Source organism: Dipodomys spectabilis, unplaced genomic scaffold (genome assembly GCF_019054845.1).
Source record: "Dipodomys spectabilis isolate Male_0828 unplaced genomic scaffold, ASM1905484v1 ptg000783l, whole genome shotgun sequence".
Lineage (NCBI taxonomy): Eukaryota > Metazoa > Chordata > Mammalia > Rodentia > Heteromyidae > Dipodomys > Dipodomys spectabilis.
The window spans coordinates 2,147,772-2,170,159 of record NW_024871460.1 but is presented as its reverse complement, the minus strand read 5'-3'; the positions used below and the strand labels follow the sequence as shown (position 1 = coordinate 2,170,159).

Sequence of the window (22,388 nt, the reverse complement as noted above, 5' to 3'; positions counted from 1 at the left end):
TGTTTTTGTTGCTTGGATGTGAACTGAAAAATATTTCCAGTTCAATGCATATTTATTTACCTAATTGTTATTGATATCTGTATAGATAAATAATACATCTTCAGTTCACTGAACACCAGTAGAATTCTGATAATAAGAGCCTATTTGTTCTTTTTGGCCTTGAAAACTTTTGGGCCAATCTAAAGGTAGTAAAAATAGTTTTTAAAAGACTAGTAAGTTACTCTAGATAACCTTAGCAGCTGGTTTATTCTTTTGTCAACCATCTTCTCCATTCTTGCTTATTTCTGGGATAATTTTGCATCTTGGCTGATGTCAAGGATTCTAAAATCCTTCATGTTTATGCACACGCATGCACATGCACACACACACACACACATATATACACAGATACACACACACACACACACACACACACACACACACACACTTCCACATACTCTTCTTTCCCTAGAGTAACATCTTACTCATACTCCATTATGAAAACATTTGATGACCTATGACCCACCTCTCATTACAGATTTTATGAAACTTTTCCCATTTCCTTCACACTTAATCCCTATGACCTACCTCTCCCCTATCTTTTGCATGCAATTCTTGGGCATGTTTAATATCATACGTTCCAACTTCTGGTTAGAACTCTCTGCTTGGTGGGCTGTGAACTCTACTGAAGAAATACTATTTTCTAGTCGCCCTGTGCCCTCCCATGATAACCACTATGGAGGTCATGCCCAGATCACAGCCAAGCAAACTAGTGGAGTCTCCTCCTCCCACCTCTCCTCAACTTCCTGAGTTCTACTTATTTCTGTTGTCACCTTTGCTGCCCAACCTAACCAAGCTGGGTATTCACCCACCTTTCTCCTTACATTTTGCATCCCTTTTTTCCAGCCTGCAGAATGTTCTATATATGAATCTCTAATTACTTTAGGAAAGGAGGAAAGGATGTACTATTTATTGGACAAGTACTGTGAGGTATTGTGTTTCATCCCTGCAGTCCATTAAGGTCTGGGCTGGGGGGTATGACTCAATTGGTAGAGCATTTGCTTAGCAAGCACAATGTACCAGATTCAATCCCCAGTACTTTGCCTTTGCTCACACTGGTTGTTCTTCTTGGTTCACCTTCCTCCCATCCTGACTACAGAAAAATTACTAATAGATTTGACTCATTTTATGGTGTACTTTATAAAGGCAGACTCATGTGAGTATTATATATGTAATGCCTGACATGGTAAGAATTCCGTGAACGTTTGACTAAAGAAAGAAGGAAGGAAAAGGAAAGGGGAAGGTAGATTTAACATAAGTTTCTTACAGTAAGAAACTTACTTAAAGTTCAGGGAGATTAAATGGCATAATGAGCTAATAATTAGAACAGCTGGAATGCTAAGTCCCAGACTCTGCCTCCAAAAAGCCCAACTTCCTTCACTTTTCCAATCCATTAACTCTGCTTTGGTGACTACACCCAACTTAAATTCTATGCTTAGCCAATTTATTATGGCAGTCCCCAGCACCTATATATTCTTTTGATCTCTTGACTTCCCATCATACCCTCAATCCAGTCAGACTCTCATCCTTTGTCTTGTTCTAGTGCACAAAGTGACTGATGAAGAAACAGCTCAGAATCTTACAATAGCGGCTTTTTACAGAATCAGGCTAGTAGATTTCATTTAGACAGAGACTTCCCAATCTACTCACTGATCACCTCACCCTTGCAATAGCTTACACCAACATCAGGTTCATCCTTCGTGCAGCCTTCCCAGAAGCCCTGACCAACTGAACAGAGCCAAGATAGCAGACAAAACCTATTGCTTCCTTCACCTTGCTGTTGCAGAGCAATTTTCCTGCTCTTCTGTCAGTCTTTCCATGATTTCTTCATGCCCTTAAGCCCCTCTTACTTCTTCCTGATAAACTGCATGACTAGTTGTTTTCAGGACACACCTTTTACTTTGCCTTAGCTCACCCTGGTTGTTCTGCTTCATTCACCTTCCTCTCATCACTGACTGTGGAAACATTACTAATAGAATTAACTCATTTTTATGGTGCACTTCATAAAGGCAGACTCATGTGAGTATTATATACACAATGCCAGGTAGCGTGTCTAACATGGCAAGAGCTCCATGAACATTTGACTAAAGAAAGAAGGAAGGGGAAGGTAGATTTGACACAAGTACTATGCTGTACACATACCTATTTTTTCTTCTTTCATTCTAATAACCCAGTGAGGTTAATGCTATTAGCCCTATTATAAATGAGCAAGAAGGATATGCAAAAGAAGTCATTCTGCTTGTAAGTGGCAAGGCTTCCCATCTTTCACAGGCCTGCCACATACCATTTTTCTTGAAAGCCTTTTATTATTTTTGCAGCCTTGACCTACACACAGGTATCCGTGAATGACTGCAGCCTTGGAGTTAGACACTTGATGGCCCTGGCCCTGGTAATAACCTCTTCCTCATTGTTTTCGGTTGTTTTTTTTGTTGTTTTTTTTTTTACAATTTTCATTCTCTGCCTTATACCCTGTATGCCAGCCTTGGTTCTTGTTTACTAAATTCTGAGTTCCTTGAGGGAAGAAGAGGGACTTTCTTCATTTTTATGTCCTATGTTGGACATAAAAGGAGAGTTACATGGTCAGCTGTCCTGAATGCTGTTTAGTGAGTTTGAGGCTCTCTGACATGGGTCCCAGCCACCTTCCTCTTCCCCTGGGAAGCTGCCCTCCCTGAGTTCACCCGTACCTTTCCTACGAGTCCCCGAGGAAGACCTCTCCTCCTCTGATGGCTCTGAGGTCTGTGTGCAAGCTATGATGCTCACCAGGCAATAGTCGCGCAGGACTGCAGGATAAAGTAATTCTCACATGCCTCAGAAATGTTTGAAAAGCAAAAGTACAAGATCAGATGTGTTTGCACAAATATAGAACCAAATATTTTGTCATCTTCTTTAAATGTTAAACTTAGGATTACTGAGAAATAGCAAACTATAAATTAAAAAGTAGTGGCCAAAACCAAAAATTCTCTGAAATATTTTGACAGAAAATCATTTTTAATTGGGTTATGGATATATTGTTAATGTATTTGATATGATGTCAGTAGAGGAGGCTCCAAAAAAAATAAACATACTTGGGATCTTAAAAATTAATTGTCTTGGCTTACAGTGCACATAGCTCAGAAAATATTTGCTGGGTTCTAGTTGATTGTAGTTAAATTTATTTTGTTATTTTAATTTTGCATAGAAAAGGCTGCAGGGAATTCTGAAGCTCATAGGAATAAGCCCCACATTCCTGCTGAACTGTTGAGCAATGTGTGTGGTACCAGCAGGGCCTCCTAAGCACTCTTCCTGGCTCTCCGCTCAGGTTTTCTGGCCACCCTGTCTGGTTCCTTCAGAGGGTAGGAAGTTGGAGGAGGCAAAGAAGCCTGAGGGCAGAATGAAGGAGCAGATGAAGCCCAGGCAAGCGATTGCCAGGTCCTGGGAACAGCTCGATGCCAAGGCTGCACAGCACTGGCTCCTGAGCTCTGTTTGTTCTTGCGAAGCATGCCGGAACTGACCTTTCCACTTGCCCTTCACACTAGGGGTGACTCAAAGTGCTGAACCATTGTTTTAGGAACTGATTATGCAGCAGCCAGGTTGACAGTATGGAAAAGGTATTTCCTCAGCACTGAGTATTGAAGGTCGAAAGTTGGGTGGGTAGATTTTGGTATGCTTTTGCTTCCAAGGTTGGGAGGATTTCTTTCTTTCAATATTGTTTTGGTTTTCCATTCTGTAGTATAAACTGGAGCCCCATATACTGAAAATCATCTTAATCTGTTCATAAAGTGGTATAACCCTTAATAGCTTTCATTAACTGTACATACCAAAGGCACACCACTGTGGCTAAAGATTCACAAACAATTTTATTTTCCTACTGCTCATCTCAAGAGGACTCAACTCAGGGGAGCCAGCTTGAGACATAGTCATCTCAAAGTTAGAATCATAGTCAAATGTGAAAACAGACACAACATAGTAAATCTGTTGTGTTTGTGTTATGAATATATCATCTACACAGCCATAAAAGGGAGTTGTTGGGGTTTTTTTTTTTAAACAAGTAGATTCATGTGATCTGCCATATCCAAAAGTTTGGCTTGCCAGTTGAATACATATGTATTTTTCAAAGGAAATCATCAAAAAGGACATTCCACTCTTATTACAAAGCTATTTCAGGGTAAATATTTTCATAGCTGTGGTTCAGTGCACCTGGGAGCTGGGCTGTGGCGGAGCCCGAGGCAGTTAGCACAGAGGGAGCACTGAGATATCTCATGGCCTGGGTTTTCCCCGCCTATGTTGCAAATGGTTGATTATGGCACCATGAACATTAACGTTTTCTGTGCTGCTTTTAGAAAAGTAGCTTCCTTATTAAAAATGTTCTCACTACTTCAAAGTAATAAGGACCACACTATCACCTTCCTCCCCACTCCCATAAATGCACAGTGGGGTATGTGATGGTTTATACTAAGAGTATTGATGAGAATCCAGTCAGTAGACTGAAGTAAGTCAAAATCTGGTTAAATTGGTGGTAGATACAAGGCAAGTGTCCCAAGTTATAGTAATTACTGTTATAAATGGCAGAAATGAGGCATGATGGAAAGACTGTTTTGAGAGTTCTCTTTTTTTTGAATCTCACTTGAATCACTAAGCAGATTTAAATCACAGCTTCTTACTTACTCAGATAATCTAGTACATCATCCAGCCATCTTCGTAAGAAATGAGTGTGCACATGTAAAATGCTGGCTGCTTTCCATGGGTGCCTGTGCTCTCTGTAGATAGTTTGCTTGCTAAGTGACATTTTGCAATTGTAACGCTTTTGTCCCTTTAAGCTAAAGGCCTATCTTTCATCCGTCTTAAAAAAATGTGTTCTTATGAAGGTGACTTTGTTTTGTTCTAATTTTATTAGGGCAGGAATGATGACTTGGTAAGCACAACACAGACATCTGCCCTCTCCATAAATTAGTAGCAAATGGCTTGAACTAGAAAAATGTGCATGTTTTTGTTTGGCACTTTTAGTTTCCTGTTGGAGGATTAGTTCCTCAAGGCAGGAATCATCTTTATGTGTTCCTCTAGTGGTGGTTGACTAAACCTTGAAGGATTCATTGCCAAGAAAGTAACTATTTTCCTTAACACCACAAAGCTATCAGGGAACAAATGGTAAAGATGAGTTCTGAAAGCTGTCTAATTTCATGAACAATGCAACCAGGAAAATGAGTAGTTTAAGCAGTTAAAAGAGTAGAATCTCCCTTCCCTATCTTTGGGGAAGTGGATACATTGTAAACTTTAGTCTTACATTTCTGACTAGGAATAAAAAGGCCCAAATATTCCCTCAGAGAGAATTTTCATAAATTCAATAAGTGAATATCATTTTCCAAAGTATTTCTAAATGGATGGAAGGTGTCCTTTTAAAACTAGTTACCTAAAATGTCTAATGTCTGTGATTGCAACATCTGCTAAGCCTATTATGTTCTTTCATTAAACAACTTTATTGTTCTATGTGCGAGCTGCTTATTTGAAGCAACAAAGCATGAGTTGACTACAACCTTTTTAACAAACAGGATTTTATTTCGAAGCAAGAGGAACTGCATCTCATCATGCATAGTATTAAAGCAAAAATTCCTATTCATAAATTATCTTATTGACCTCATTTCTAAAATCAAAGTCTCCATGTTTAGCCAATCTAATTATGGTATAAACTGTTACTGGCCATGTAATTTCAACAGTGTTTTTCACCCTTTCTGTACTTTTTTAGCTTTTTGTTTGAGACCCACACAGGAGATACCCTTTAATTCTCTAGATTTTTTATTAAGACATGGGCATTTATTATATTATTCTACTCAAAGTTTGGTAAAGAAATTCTCATCAGGTGAGCTGTAGTTTATCTGTAACTACATTAGCATGGAATAAACATGTTAATTTAATAATATGTCAAAAACATATTTGCCTCCCTGTCTTCTGCCCTCTGTAACCCTCTAATTTTCCTGAACAGTGCACAGCTGCAGACACCACAAGCTTTCAGAATGAAAATGCTGTTCACCTACCCACAATGGGTCAGTGAACACAGATGGCAACATTTCTTTGCCTACAATCTTGTGATGATCATAAGTAGATTAAGATGGCTTTAAATAATTTGGCGGGGGGCTGGCAACAGCCTTTCTTCCTTAGAATATGCAGGTGGAAAATTCTTAACTGTTTGTCCACACTGCAGCACACTGTAAGACAACAATATGAGTCATTCTGCCAGGAACCAAGAAAAGCCTACTGGCCCCATCTGTAAATCTTGAGGAAGTACTTTGGTGCTGGAGACTGTTGAGTTTTGGTAACAAAACCAGTAGCATATAACTGAACATAGCTTATTTGTGGACTACACATTGTTTTGTTGTGGTCGGGTTTTTTTTCCCCTTCTACTTCACTAATTCCTATGGTTTAAGAAACCAGTGTTTGGTCAGTACTTGTAGCTTTTATATTTGAATTTTAAAACAGCTGTCACTCAGAAAAAAGTTAATACTCCAGTCTCTGTCAGTGAAGATTTACTCATTTCCATTGAGTCTTATGAGTCCTCTGTGAATGTTTAGTCTGTGGTGCATGGGCACCAGGAGTAACAAATGCTGTGTGTCCTGGTTCACTGCAAGATCGGGAGGCCCAATATACCACTACAGTGAATATATCCTGCAGTGAAGAGCCCACTGAAGAGGTCTTGACTCTTCCTTCTTACAGTTTTTTTTCCTGAATCACAACTAGAAATGATGAGGACAGTTTTGATAAGGGTCACAAGAGTGTATTATTGAAAAAAAGCAAGTCAGAAAGCCAGCCTGCCTAGATTTCCTAACAGCAATGGGACTGTGAGTATGCTACTTAACCACTCTGCCATCTTGCTTTCCAAATCTGTAAATGAGAAAAGTACAGATTGAGTCTTCTATATCCTAAAGACTTGAGACCACAGTGTTTGAGGTTTTTTAAATGATTTTTTAAATAATTTCTGCAAATACATAATGAACAAATATCTTGAAGATAGGACACAGAAATCATTTTATTTATACCTTATACATGTGGTCTGAAGGTATGATATGATACTTTTAGCAATTATGTACATGGAATGAAGTTCCAGTTATGGAATTTTCCACTTGTGAGGTCATGTTGGCACTTAACAGCATTTCAGATTTTGGGTTTGGAGGATAGGAATGGTCAACCAGTAATAATATCTATCTTCATCATAGAATTATAATCATTAAAATAAATAACTTTGGGGGCAGGAGGAGGATGAGAAGGGATGGGAAGGGGAAACAAAGGAGAAGGTTACTATGCTTGATAAGAAATGTACTCATTATCTTGCCCATGTAATTGTAACCCCTCTGTACACTATTTTCACAAAAAAAGCAAAAATAAAATAAAATAAACAACTTTATGTGGAAAGCTCACAACACAGTGCCTGGCACATGTAAAATGCATTGTAATACTTATTACTGATGCTCTTTGTTTGTGATTAAGAATGCATTGAACATGGAGCTGGCTATGGTGGCTTATGCCTATAATCAACCACCTGGAAAGCAGAAATCAGGTGAATTGTGGTTCAAGGCCAATCTAGGCAAAAAGTTAGTGAGACCTCATCTCAATCTATAAGGTAGGTGTAGTGATGCTTGGAAGGCATAAGTAGGAAGAGTGACGTCCATGCTGGTCTGGCCAGAGATCATTCCAAAAGCAGCTAGAACAAAAAGAGCTGTGGGTGTGGTTCATGCAGTAGAGTACCTGCCTACCAAACACATGCCCTGAGTTCAAATACCATTGCCAACAACAACAACAACACAAAAAGCTTCAAACTTGGAATCAAGAGGACTACATTCAGGCATTCATTGTGCCTTTTAGTAACTGTAACCAACTAGGAACTACTTAGTCAACCTCTGTGATTATCAATACAATGAGGAATACATGAAGATTATGTATCAGTTATGTATTCAGACATATAAAGATATACCAAGTCCAGAGTACTGTTTGGTGGGGGAGGGAGGGGTGCTGTCAGCAGCATGGGGAATGAGGTAGCATCCTCCTGGCATAATAGTCAATACATGGACCATAGGGAAACTCAAGGCCTAATTTGTCTCCATTATAACTTAGGTACCCTGAGATACTGAGAGGGTGTTTAGAAATCTTCCAGATTCAATCTGATGGCATAAATTGAACTGTTTTTGGCTTTAGGATAAATAAAATGTAAGTGAGAGAATTTTTTAAAAAAATCTATATTTTGGGATACTCAATGTAACAATACTGAATCCTCATTGAGTATTGTTACATTGTTACATTCAGTATTGGTACTCCTTATTTTAAAACATCCCTCAAGGAAGAGAAATAATACCGGGCACCAGTGGCTCATACCTGTAATCCTAGCTATTCAGGAGACTGAGACTTGAGGTTGGCGGTTCAAAGCCAGCCCAGGAAGGAAAATCCATGAGAGTTTTATCTCCAATAAACCACTCAGAAAACTGGAAGTGGTGTTGTGGCTCAAATGGTAGAGTAGCCTTGAGCTGAAGAGCTGAGGGACAGTACCCAGGCCCAGAGTTGAAGCCCCACAACTGACAAAAAAAGAAGAAGAAGAAGAAGAAGAAAAATAACCTCAGTTCTTGCAACTCCTTTTTACCCTTGCACTAAAAGACTTCCAGTTGCAACCTACAATGAGGGTGAGGTACTGACACCAAGCTCAGCTATGCTCACTTCTGATGATTCTCTAGAGCCTTGTTGATCTTTTAAGACTACCCAGTCCATTAGAAGCCCTTGTCTCTGAAATGAGGTGGCAGAAGGAGAGCAGTTTATCTGTACCTAGGACTGCATATTCGCTTTCCCCACCGCAGTACCAGCTCAGTCGTATTTGGGTAATTCAACAGTTTCTCTGACCTCCCATATTTGGAAGACATAGCATTCCAGTTTGTCTTAGTATCTTTAAACTTTATGAAAGGGAATGATGTGGGTAGGAAAACATGCACAGAAATTTGCATCAGGCTAAACTAAGTTACATAAATTTGATGCTAAAGATCACTCACTATATCACTATGTGGTAACATTAGAGTAACTATAACAACAACCAAGAGTATGTTATCATAGTCTAGAGGGAATTTTATTTTTATTTTGTGAAAAAATAATACAGCCAAATGAAAATATATTGATTAAACAGTGAAAACTCTATTGCACTCTCAGCGCTTGTGGAAAGACATCTTAATTTGTACAGCATTCTTTTTATAGCTAATGTGCTAATTGACACAGAGATAAAACCTGGGTGGTTTATTTTTAAAACTCTTATTGAGATCTACATCTCAGTGAGATTCTAGGAAAGAATAGCAACAGCTGGCCCTGCATCTGCTTGAACCATGCAGTGTGAAAAGGATTCTAAGAATAGTTGGAATTTGAGTCAAATGTACTTCTGTGCTGTACTACAAAGTATCAATTGAACTAGATCTGAAGGGGTCTAAATGATAGGTCTAAAATGATAGGGCTTGCTCTGAAAGGCAACAGATGTTTGCTTTAAGCAGTCTTTGTTAGCAAACGTGAAATGTAACTGGTCCCTTACCTTCTGCCAGATGGAGAGAGGGAGCATACCAGAGTGAGGGAGAGTAAAAATACATTGTTTTTGACACAGTGGCACTTTATAGGAAGTCTTCATCACATTAAATAGACTAGAGATGGATTGTTTTTCTTTTTCTTTGTCATTGACTTTCATAGCACCTGAGTTAACAGTACTCAACATCTGTCATATCCAGTTTGCATTGCTGTCACAGAATACCACAAACTGGTTAATTTATGAAGAAATTTGTTTCTGAAGTTTTCAGCCCTGGGAAGTCAATGTCAAAGTTGCATCATCTGGCAAAGGTCTTTATGTTGGATCATCCCATGGCCAAAAGGAGAAAGGCAGGAAAGCAGAAGGAGACCAAATTCATTTTTGTGACAACCCATTCTCAGTGACTCATCCATTCCCATGACAATGATATTAATCTATTCATGAGGTCAGACCCCTCATTCTTTAAGAACGTCTTAAATCTCTTACCTTTCAGTATTGTTACATTGAGGATTAACTTTCAAACAGACTTTCAGAGACATGATCAAACTTGAGCCACAGCGCCATTTCTGGCTTTTTTTTTCCTGCTTATGTGGTGCTGAGGAATCGAACCTAGGGCCTCATGCATGCAAGGCAAGTGCTCTACCACTGAGCCAACTTCCCAGCCCTCCAGGAATTCTTCATAGATGTATTTGTGTGCACACAGATGCATAGATGCATACACATAGGTATATTTGATCATTACAACATTCCAAGGATATATGTTACGTCTAACTTGATAGATGAAGAAACTGAAAGTCAGTGAGGTAGATTTGTCCAAGGGTATATGCAAAACTAGGTGATTGAGCCATAATTTCAACTCATTTGTTGTGACCAAAAACCAGAGTCCTTAACCATTAAGATCTATTAGAGTCTTGTTTCTACTATCTCTGTTGCCACCTACAACCCCAAAAGACAGTGCAACTAGCAGCACTTGTTTCCCACCCTCCAGTGCCTAATTTTCCGTCTACTCTTAGCACCTAAACACCTAGTCCTTTCAAGATCACATGGTTACCAGAAAATCAAGAGGAAGTAATCATCCATGAGCACTGATGGTCAGTACTTAATTGCACACTTCCTTCTACATTGGTAGTTTTACCAGTGCTAACAAATTATTCAGCAAGCGGACTCCCAGATTTTCACACTAGTCACACACTATTTACATCAAGCCTCTGTTTACAAGGTAATATCATGTCTATAAATTTGCTTAAGCCTGGCTGTAGCAGAACTTCTCTTCATTTTATAAAGGTAGAGCAGTTCCCCAAAGAAATAGCCCAAAACTAGTGCTTAATTTTTAACAAAGCTGGAACTCAAATGCCCTCTGATTCTTTGTCATCCTAGGAAACTCATGTTTGCGTGGTGATGGTAATCCTCTCAGCCAAGGGACTGTTTGATTGTTCATTCCAACACTTGGGAGATGCTTTTTCTGTGGCATTTTCCAGACATGTATGAAACCTTCAGATTAATCATTACAGAACTCATAATAATTAGTCATTTCAGCACCTCCCATGTAACTCCTGTCACCTGGCCTTGTGCTTGTTACCGCTTTCCATGGTGCCTGATCTTGGAACACACTCCTTGGCATCTCTTCTGGCCAGAGAGAGAGGGAGGGAGTTAAACTTGGTTTCAATGGGTGACCTAACTAGGACAGTCTTCTCTTAAGGACCTTGTCCTTCAGTTATGTTTCTCACAGTATCATTTGTCTCTGCTGGCCTTCCTCTCAGGCCGCAAACCTGCTCAAGTCTTTCCCTTTAGAAAGAGACCTTTTCCTCACTTGCTCACTCCCATTCACGCCTCCTACCATTCAGGAAGACCTCTCTGGGAAATGTCACAGGGACCTGCATACTACCCAATTCTTACTCCATATTTTTTTAAACCTCTTCATCTAAGTTTTTCAGTACTGTCTGTTGAAACAGGGTCTTACCCTGTTGCCCAGATAGGCCTTCAACTCCTGGACCCGAGTGATGTTCCTGCCTCAATCTTCCCAGGAGCTGAGGCAACCCAAGTATACCGCCTCGCCCAGCTAATGTGCTCAGAGCCTCAGAACCCAGGTCTTCCTTTCTTCTGGGAGATCTTTCTTTGATCTCTTCTGGGCTCCTTCTCAGCTCCTGTCAAAATGAAATTAGTCTCTTGCTTCCCTGTTGTCCTTCATACCAACTCCCCTGTGTCATCTCACTTGCTACCATGGCTTCAGCCCTTTATCTGTGAATGAGGTCCCTAACCATCATCCTGACCTTATTGCTTCTGCCCATTGGGGTGCAACAGGAGTACTTCAGTGTCATCATGACCTTTTTCTTCTGAAACCTCCTGCAAACCCCACTTCAGTTAATAGGTTATTAGCTTAAGGAGAAAACCTGCAGTGATAATTAGTCCGGCCATTTGTCCACTCACAGTAATCACGACTGGGATATTTTGCCTGTTAGATATTTCTGAAACCTTTTCTCTCACTATGCTGTGGTCTTTTTCCTAGCAGCCATATAAATCACATTCTTTTCTGTATCTGAAAAGCTAATCAACTTGATTGTGGTTAGAGTGAGCTCATCTTCATTCATAAAGACTTACTTTAGGCTTTATTTTTCGTGTGTGTGTGTGTGTGTGTGTGTGTGTGTGTGTATGTGTGCCCACTAGGTTAAGCAGGCTTTAAGACTTTTATTCCTCTCTTTAATTAATCTTTGTTTTTCAACATGTGAAAAGCATTGGAAATGAAAGCTTCAGAAGAAAATATAGACATTTATTTAAAGTGTCTTGTTCATGATGCAGCTGTTTGAGGACAACTAGATATTAGCATGTAAGAATTGTCTTCCAACCACACCCTTCTGTCTTTACTCTGTCTGCGCCTGCTCATCCTCTCACACTCAGCTCATAACTCACCTCAGAGTAGGTTTGATGCCTCTCATCCAAGCTGGTGTCTCCCGCATGGCACTTATCAGAGGGTGCTATGGTCTCCTGCTTCCTTGTCTGACTTCCCCACTTAACTGCAAGCTCATTCAGGAAAGAGACCAAATTGTACTCTTCTTACATCCGCAGTGCCTGACACAGCTCTGCTTACTAAATGTTTGAAGAATAATGAAGGAATTAAAGTAGCAGATGTTTGTGGGTGTGCTGTTATTAAAATCTCTAGAACATGTCTCCTCCCTCTCTCCTACCCCTTGAATATAAGTTTCCTTTCTTGAGAAGGACCATAGCCATGTATTTTATTTAGGTGAGTTCAAATTCCTTGTATATCCAGCTAACGATTGTTAATCAGAATAGCTGATCAATTACTGGGCTTTAATCAAAGCATTCCTTATCAAAGCCTTTTTGTTTGTGAGTACAAATACACCATTAATGTTTATAAGAAGAATTATTTTCTGTCCTGAATGTTAACTAGCCACAAAAGCCTGGTGTATACATCTAATAGTGTTTTTTGTAGAGCTAAAGAATGTTGTGTTTTGATGTTCCGTTTTTGAATGGAAATGAGTCTGTATAATAAAAATACCAGTGAGGAAAATGGGAAACCTCCAGGGAAGCACCTGAGAAGCAGCAATAAAATCCCTAAATATTGAAATCCAACAGATGCATTGATTATGACATTACATATTTCTCCTAGTATCCCATATGTCTTATGCTATCAAAATGAATGAGATTGAGTAGAATCTACAAATATTCACATTAATAACAACTGTCATAAAGACGTGATTCAAAGCAAAAGATATGCAAGGTAGCTTTCACCAAAAAAAAAAAAATTAAGTTCATTAATTGAAAACTTTTAAATAAAATTTTAAATAAATATTTTAAAATAAATTTTAAATAATTTAAACTTTTAAACAAGAAGTAGAGTGTCACATGAAAAAGGAACTAGAATCAAAGTGGAACTCTTCAGCCTTCTTAATCTCTATTTTTTCTGGGTAGATTAGCTTTCTCAGTCTCCCTGGCCATCTGGACTTATAGGTTATGTTTATAGGTTATGTGTCCTCTTTCAATCCAGCTGAATAGAGCAGACTGGGGGAGAAGCTCTCAGTTCCAATTCCAGCCTCTTAGAACAGAAAAGTTGGTTGATGTAGCATAAGTTGGAAATCTACTGTGCTCCGGGAAATGGTGAGCAAGAAGACAGAGCCATATGTTAGAAATGTAGTCACTGTAGCATCTTCATACAAAAGAGTCAATTCTTAGGATGGCCATCATGAACTAGATAGACTATCTGTACCATAGTCAAATACCAGGAAAGAATGAAATGAAAAATACAGTGTTAGTAGAATTTATCCAGCATATGTTATCAATAGGCTTGTTGCCTTTTCCTTCAACCAAACTCTGTGTACCTTGAAGCCAGTTACCATATATTCAGATTTATGTTTCATTCATAGTATACAGAGCAGTGCCTGACAGTAGGCAATTAATGAATATTCATTGGGCGAGCAAAAAGTAAATGAGCACTGCCTTCACAGGAATTAATCTGGCAATATAAGCAATCCATAAACATATGAGCAGATACTAAGCTATAAATATAGTGCATGCCTAGAAAGTTTAAAAAGGGGAGAGAGAGAAAGGGGAGATTAGCAAACTAGACCAGAAACTTCCAGAAGGTAATTACCCTAGGTAACCTGGTACTGGTGACATGCCTATAATCATAGGTGTGCAGGAATCTGAGATGTAAGGATCACAGTTTGAAGCCAGCCTAGGCAGAGAAGTCTATAAGACTCTTGCCTCCAATTAGCCAGCAAAATAGCTTGAGCTGTGGCTCAAGTGGCGGAACACCAGCCTTGAATAAAATTATAATACATTTCATTAATGTTGGCTGATGTATTTTCATTTTTATCTTGCAGTTCTAAATTTGTATATTCCTGGCACAGGGCTTGATGTAATTAGAAAGCAGTTCTTCATTGATGTTAAATGATTAAGTATATAATAGGAGATACACTTTAGCCAATTCTACAGAGAGATTTGGATTAAGATTACAAATAACACAATGGGAAAGACACCTTCTCTAAAACAGAATCAGATAGGATCAGATGACACATCAAGATGAATTTTGGCAATATGATGGAAAGATAGTCTCCAGGAAACTTGATGACTGTAAGCTTACATACCAGAAGACAAGAAATCTAGGAAATGTACTTTTCCAGATTTATTATACTTGTTGCCAATGTCTAACAAAGAGAACTATTCTGGAAGCCAGCCAGATCTGCTAAACAATAATTAGCACAGCTTTTCCCCCTAGCTTTATTAATTAGAATAACTAACAGGAACTTCTATATAAACAACTGCAAACCCCAGTGGTTTGTTACTATAGGTTTTCCCTATGTGAGGTTCACTGTAGATAAGAGAGTGTCTTTTCCACAAGGTCATTCAGGGATCCAGGCACTTTCTGTGTCTCAGTCATTCTGAGTCCACTCCATTGATGGTGGTCTATGGGACAAGTGTGAGGTTGGACCACGTCTAGAACAAGAAACATATATTACTCCATGTGTCATGGGCCAGGATTGAGTCCAGGACCACATACACCTATAAGGTGCAGTTATGGATCCAGGAAGAAGAGGATATTAATAGTTTTGTTGTCTGCAACTATTAAGATACAAATTTAAGAAGCTAATAGGAAACATAAGGAAAGGGTTTTATTGGTTTTTTGTTTTTGTTTTCATTTGCTGTTTTTACAGTACTGGGAATTAAATTTAGGAGTTCATCCATAGAAGACTGGCACTCTTCCACTTGAGCCATGACTCTCACCCTTTTGTTTGTATTTTATTTATTTATTTATTTATTTTTGGTTGGTCATGGAACTTAAACTCTGGGCCTGGGCACTGTCCCTCAGCTCTTCAGCTGAAGGCTAGTGCTCTACCACTTGAGCTAGAGCACCACTTCTGATTTTCTGGTGGTTTATTGGAGATGAGTCTCACGGACTTTCCTGCCCAGGCTGGCTTTGTACCGCAACTCTCAGATCTAAGCCTCCTGAGTAGCTAGGATTACTGGTGTGAGCCACTGGTGCCCGGCTGTATTTTATTTTTAAAGTAGCATCTCACTGCCTAGGCTGTCTTAAACTTGTGATCCTTACCAGACCCTGATGGCTCACGCTTGTAATCCTAGCTACTTAGCTGAGATCTGAGGATCGTGGTTCAAAGCCATCCTGGGCAGAAAAGTTCCCATGAGACTTTTATCTCCAGTTAACCACTCAAAAACTGGAACTGGAGCTGTGGTAGAGCAATAGCCTTGAGCAGAAGAGCTTATGAATAGTGCCCAGGTCCTGAGATCAAGTCCCATAACCACAAACAAAAACAACAACAACAAAAAATTGTGATCCTCCTGCCTCCACCTCCTGAATAGCTGGGATTGCAGTCATGAACTGCCACACCTGACACGGTTCACCTGTTTAAAGAATACAGTGTGCTGGATTTTTTTTCTTTTTTTTGTATATTCACAGAGCTGTGAAACCATCACCACAATTTTATAACATTTTCAGAAAGAAACAATATTATCAATTAGCATTCACTTCCTATTTTCTCTCAAGCTCCCCCAGCTGTAGATAACTACCACTCTTTCTGTCTCTATAGATTTGTTGTTGGGGATATCTCATACAAGTATACACATGTGGCTTTTTGGTTTTTTTGACTGGCTCAGTTTGCTCCGCATAATGTTTTCAAGGTTCATCTGTGTCCATAGCATGTGTCAGTATTTCATTCCTTTTAAGTGTCTAGTAACATTCCATTGTATGGCTGTATTGTATTTTATTCACTCACTAATCTGTTGATGGTTGTTTGGCTTGTTTCCATCTTTTGGCTGTTATGAATAATGCTGCTGTGGACCTTGACGCATAAGTGGACATGCGTTTTCATTTTTCTTTCTTGTGGTGTTGATGATCTGCAAGTGTAATTGCTGGGTCATGTGGTAACCTTATGTTTATCCTTTTTAGGAACTGCCAGACTGTTGTCCAAAGCGACTGCATCCTATTACATTCCCACCAGCAATGTATGAGGGTTCCAATTGTTCCACATTCTCGTCAACAATTGTTATTCTGTCTTTTTGACTAGCCATCCTAGTGGTCGTGAAGTGGTGTCTCATGTTGATTTGCATTTCCCTGATGAATATTGTAATATTTACTAATCTAGGGCAACAGATTCAATCATATACTTTCATAAGGAAACTGAATTGACTACCTAAAAGGAAACCATAGATCAATACTAGAGTATTGATGAGTATCATCAATAATGAGTATCATTTATGGGTTTGGAGTTATATTTGAAAAAAAACAACAACAACAAAGTAAAATGACTTAAAGTTAAGATTATATACTTCTCTGGGAAATGTTTTGCAGTATGAATTCATTCACAGTGTTCTGGGGCCTTTATCTGAGTCGATATCAAGTACTATTACATGACATTTACTGGCTAATCCAGATCACACTTTGGTTAAGTTCTCAGTGTGATGTCACCCAGCAAACACTTGAAAATGGAGATGCATGTCTCTTCTGGTTTTATCAGTCAAGATTAGAGGTGGTTCACAACACACTGAACTTTTTCTCCTCTTGAACCATCAGTCTGTGTCTTACTGTAGGCCAATTATGTGTCACCTGAAACTGCTTAAAATAGGCTAGGCTTTCTTGAGTAGTGTCATCTTGCTGGGATGACATCAGGTTTTGGCTGCAGAGGAGGAAAAGAACCTTTTTGACTGTTTGCCTTGTTTCCAGTAAAAGCACTGCCATTTTCAACCCTCTGCTTCTGCTTCTCAGCTGTTTTGTATACCAGTTGTACTTAATCTTTTGGAGCTCCTAGTCTAGGTATCTTTGTGTTCTATTAAAGAAAGAAAATGACATGGGGTTTGGAAGGTACCTTTCAGAGTTTTGCCATCTTGATTTCATCTGCTACATATATGGAAACAGTGGGGAAAGAAAGTCCATTTGATAAGGAAAAGATGAACTGAAATGCATTCTTCAGAAAGAGTCTTAGGATCCCTCAGTAAACTGTCACAGCAAAGGGACAACAGTAACCTGGTCATCTCTGACCCATGGTGTGAGGCACATAGAGGTCCAAGCTCCACAGTGGGCTGTGAACTCTTGTCCTTCAGAGAAGGCTGGAGAAGGACAAAGAAGGAAAGGAAAAAGAGAGTGGATTATTCATCCCTGTATGGTATGGCATCATAGGCTCTGTGCCTCATTCCTTCACTTGACTATAGGCTTATGTGGCTCCACTGGGGATTGGCTGGAAGGGATAACTAAGTTTATATGCAGAGCTTGAGTTTTGTCTGCTCCAAAGTAAAGGGAAGCCACAGCTATATTTATATAATTATAAAGCTGAATTTTTGTGTTTGTTTTTTAACTTCAGTGGATTCTGTTTTGAGGATTACATTAACTAAAATATTGTGGATGAAACTTAACCAATCATGACCCAGTAGTAATTATTGCCTCTACTGAAGCTCCTGAGTTGCTGAAAATCTGAGCCTTGTGCCTTCAGAACTATTAGGAGCTAAATGATACTCACTGATCGATCAGTAGGAATTATAGTTTAGGTTCCTGTTTTTGCAGATGATTAGCCCTATAGTAAAAATAAAATAATAATGATAGCTAGCACTTGGCTGAACACTTACTGTGGGTTAGGCATTATGCTAGTAGCCTTGCATTGTATAAATTGTTAATTTTTCCCATAATATGCCCTCCATACTAGGTACTGGTTCATTTCCATTTTACAAACTGAGACTTACTGAAAGTTAGTGCTTGCTGTATCGGAGCTCACAGCCTTCACTCTTCTGTGGACATGGCATATTTAATGAATACTATGTCCTTTCCATCATATACTAGAAATGAAGGAAGGAGGCCTGAGGGAAACTGGGAGAAGATATGAAGGAATGTATGAATGGGAACACATACCCAAATAGGGAAGCAAACTCATAGACATTTGCTATAGTAACACTATGTTGTTGGTAATTCTTTACAAAAGTTTGTTAGATTTCCTTTCCCTCCTTCATATTCTTGCAAACATGAGATGAAAACTACAGATGAGGAACAAACTCAAGTCTTCTTATTCCTGTAAGAAAATGATCAAGATACACTTTCATGGAACAAAAAATGGATCAGAGCTGGGCGCCAGTGGTTTACACTTGTAATCCAAGCTACTCAGAAGGCTAAGATCTGGAGAATTGTGTTTTGAAGCAACCATGGGTGGAAAACTCCTTGAAATTCTATTTCTAAAATGCCAGGCTAGCGGCATAGCTCCAGTGATAGAGCTTCAACTGAACAACCAATGCAGCTCATAAGGCCCTGAGTTCAAGCCCCAGTACTGAAAAAGTAATGGATCAGAGATTTTATTTGTTCTCTTCAATTACAAAATGGAATAAAAGGAAAAGAATGATAATTATGCTGATTTTCTTTCTCACTTTGTATAGAAATTTTGGGATTATTTTCTGTTTTGTTGGAAACATTAAGTCATTGACAGACACTTATCAATTTAAGTTATTATAATCACTTTTGCAGGCCATTCTACTATGAGATATCCTAGAATGAATGAGTGAATGAATGAATGAATGAATGGACAGTTCTCTCACACTCAGACACATGTATATATTTTTAACAACTTTTGCTTCTACCTTCAGGTTCTCCAGCTAAAGGGAGTGAGTGTCTAAGTGTAATGCAACAGAAGCTGTGTTTCTGTAAAAATGCACGGCCAGGTCTAGCAAACAGTGTCAATCCTAGATTACTTGATTTAAATTTTTAAAAAAAGAAGTATTAAAAGCAGTAAAATAAAACAAATTCATGTTTTATCCATCCTAAAAAAAGAATTGTCAGCAAAAGATAACAATTTAAAACATTCCTTGTTTTAATTTTGTAATTCTTTACTGTGAACCAAGTTAGGGTATTAATTCTGTTACCTAAAACAAAAATAGTTCAGATTATAAAATTATTGCTTTAATAAAAAAAAAAATTTCTGAATGAAAAAATGGGAGAGAGCAAGGGAGGGAGTGTCATTGTCCAAAAGGAAATGTACTCATTACCTGATTTTTGTAGCTGTAACACCTCTGTATATCACCTTTATAATAACAATTTTAAAAAATAATTTTTTTAAAAAAAAGTTTCTTAAACAGGGAAAAAACAACAGAATATAGCTCAGACATTTTCTCCAGAATAAACCGGAGTCCCCGGAGCGTGGGCCACCCCGCTTCTCCCACCAAAGGTCAGAAGGTGATTCTCTCTAATCGTCTCCACTGAGTGGCTCCTTTTGTAGAGACACCTCTGGTACAAGCACCACATCTCATTTTCAGGTCTTTCTGAATGGTGGAAATGATTTCCTAGATTCGTACATACTTTGTGTTCATTACTGGTTTTTCCTTCCAGAAGGAGACACAGTAAAAACTAAGGTGGAATATCATAATTACCAAACATTTATTGATTATTTCCAATAGACAAAGCAATTATAAAACATATCAATATAAATATGTATGTTTCATAACATTAACCCTTGATGTGGAAAAACAAGCATGGACTTTGAAGTCAGATAATTGCAAAAATAGCATTGACAGCATGCCAGGCACTGTTGCAAGCACTTTTATATAAATTACCTCATTCGTTCTGACCACAGCCTTCTGAGGCTGCTTGTATCCCCATTGCACCAATGAGGAAACCCAGATAGAATTAAGAAACTTGCTCAACGTCTGGAACCAGTAACTGTGGGAGCTAAAATATGAAATCAGGTGGCCTGGCTGATGCTTGACTCTGGGGATCTATAGCCAAAGCTTTTGGTTCTGGGGCTGCACCTTATTAGCCAGGCAATGTGGGGAATTCACTCAGACTATCTTCACTGTAGTTTCCTCATGGATAAAAGTGAGCAGGACTATTTCAAGAATTAAATGGAGTATCACGGAAGGTGACCAAGGGTTCTTTGTATCGATTATACACTCACTGGGTCCATTCATGGGTTTCTTTTGGGTTTTGATTTTTGTGTTGTTTTTTTTTTTCTTTGAAAGTTATGTCCCACCCGGAATTTCTGATTCATTTGAATACATTGTGGTATGTGGTTTGTTGTCACCAATGAAACTCATGTCATTACTGTTTCAGAATAAGCAAGGTGGCTTTTAAAAGTTAATCTTGCTAACTGTACAACTCAGTTCAATGTTAGTCAGCATGGATGGCCTTGTGTCGAGGGTGATAAGTCCAATTCCATAGCCTCGTAACAGTTGCTTCTCACGTATTAAAATGTATTATTGTCCCCATCTATTGTTGACTTATCTATCTGCATATATTCCCAAGGTAGCACATTTCCTGTCTGGCTGATGCCACTGAAAAGGAATGCACCACTTCGCCTGCATCTCACAGCTCCTTGGCTGTGACCCAGTGAACCATTCTGAAAGTGAACCTTTAAAATATTTATAGCATCCCCAGCAAACATTTTGCATTTTCAGATCTGTACACAGTGGAGCTCAGGAAGTTATAAATATTCTAGTTGATACACGCTTCATATCACAGTTTCTTAACTGCTTTCACAGGAGTTACTTTGTCAACAGGTTGCCTTTTGAAAACTAAGGATGCCCCTTAAGGAAAAATAATTACTCCTTTATTGCATTTATTTAATGAGAATTGGAGACCATTAACTTCACTGGGACCAGTTGAAGAACTTTTAACTTAGGGCAAGAGACTGTCATGCAGCTTGAAAATTGCCTAACCAGCAGTCACCACAGCTCCAAATAATGTGTTACCTGATTCGTTTATTTCCAAACTTATCACAATTTCTGTGTCACAATGGTTAGCTGGTTTTGTGAAATATAACTTCAAAGAAATAGAACATTTTGGTCATGCCTTTTTGTCCCTGGAGTGAACAGTCTTTGTGACCATTTCACATGATCTCTTCTGTCACTACTTGGCAGGGTTGCCTAGGGAATGAGCTAGAACCCCAGTGACCTATGGAAAAGTTGCTGAGGAACGTCACCTGCCTTGTGGAGAGGATTGTACTCTCTGAAAGCTAACTGATTGCACCAGTCATCAGCCTTCCAACAAGACCTGGGGAGGCAATGGCTTTCCTGCCAGTTAGATCAGTTACTAGCTTTGTGGCTGTCAGCAAGCTTACCTTTCCATGCTTGGTTTTCTTCTCTAAGATAAGGAATAATAATAGTAGCTTATTCTATCCTGCTACCCTGTGATGGAGACAGTGTGAGCACTACTTCCTTCCAAAGGAGCCTAAGAAAGATAGCAGAACATCTCCAAAGCTCAGCCCCAGTTCTCCCAAGATACTAGTTTCTCATACTGGTCACTGTGCTTGTGTATCATATATCTTGTATATGTTAGACACTGTTGGAAACATTGGGAATAAATTAGAGGAATCAGTTTGTGCAACGACCCTGGTGTGGGAGTTACCTTGGCACATTCCAGAAGTGACCAGAAAATCCCCTTGGAAAGAGTGATGGAAAGGGAAGTAGGAGATGGGGTCAGAACTAACAAGAGTCAGGTGACCCAGGACCTCATAGGCCAAAGGAAGGACTTTGACTTTTTTCTGGAGGTCACTGTGGAGTAGAAATTGCAGAGAAAATGATAATAACTACTATTGTTGAGGTTTTGGAATAGGTAGGCACTGTGCTTGCTAAGTTTCTGACCTGGGTCATCTGACTTAAGAACAAGCACATTCGAATGAGAAAAATGGCACTGTCCCAGGAAGACAACTGAGATGAGAGGGAATTCAGGAGCTTTCAGGGCAGTGCAAGAACTAGAGCTGTGTGACTTTGTGACATCATACCATAACTTAGTGGGCAAAGAGGATGTGCTGGACACCAGAGTGGGTATAACAAGACTAATTTTAGAGCCGGGCATTGGTAGCTCATACCTGTAATCCTAGCTACTCCGGAGGTTGAGATC

General features: G+C 39.1%; 1 protein-coding gene across 4 annotated transcripts in view; it reads left to right on the top strand.

Moving 5' to 3' along the window:
* Positions 1 to 22,388, top strand: part of Nsmce2 (NSE2 (MMS21) homolog, SMC5-SMC6 complex SUMO ligase) — a 213,449-nt gene that overhangs the window by 143,526 nt on the left and 47,535 nt on the right. The window contains exon 6 of one of the 4 annotated variants that reach the window (XM_042673124.1): positions 16,470 to 16,676. The exons of the other annotated variants lie outside the window; for them this stretch is intronic. Within the exon in view, the coding sequence (XP_042529058.1) occupies positions 16,470 to 16,471 (2 nt within the window). The 3' untranslated portion in view covers positions 16,472 to 16,676. Of the gene's footprint in view, positions 1 to 16,469; positions 16,677 to 22,388 lie in introns of those variants that run through there. 4 annotated transcript variants of the gene reach the window in all.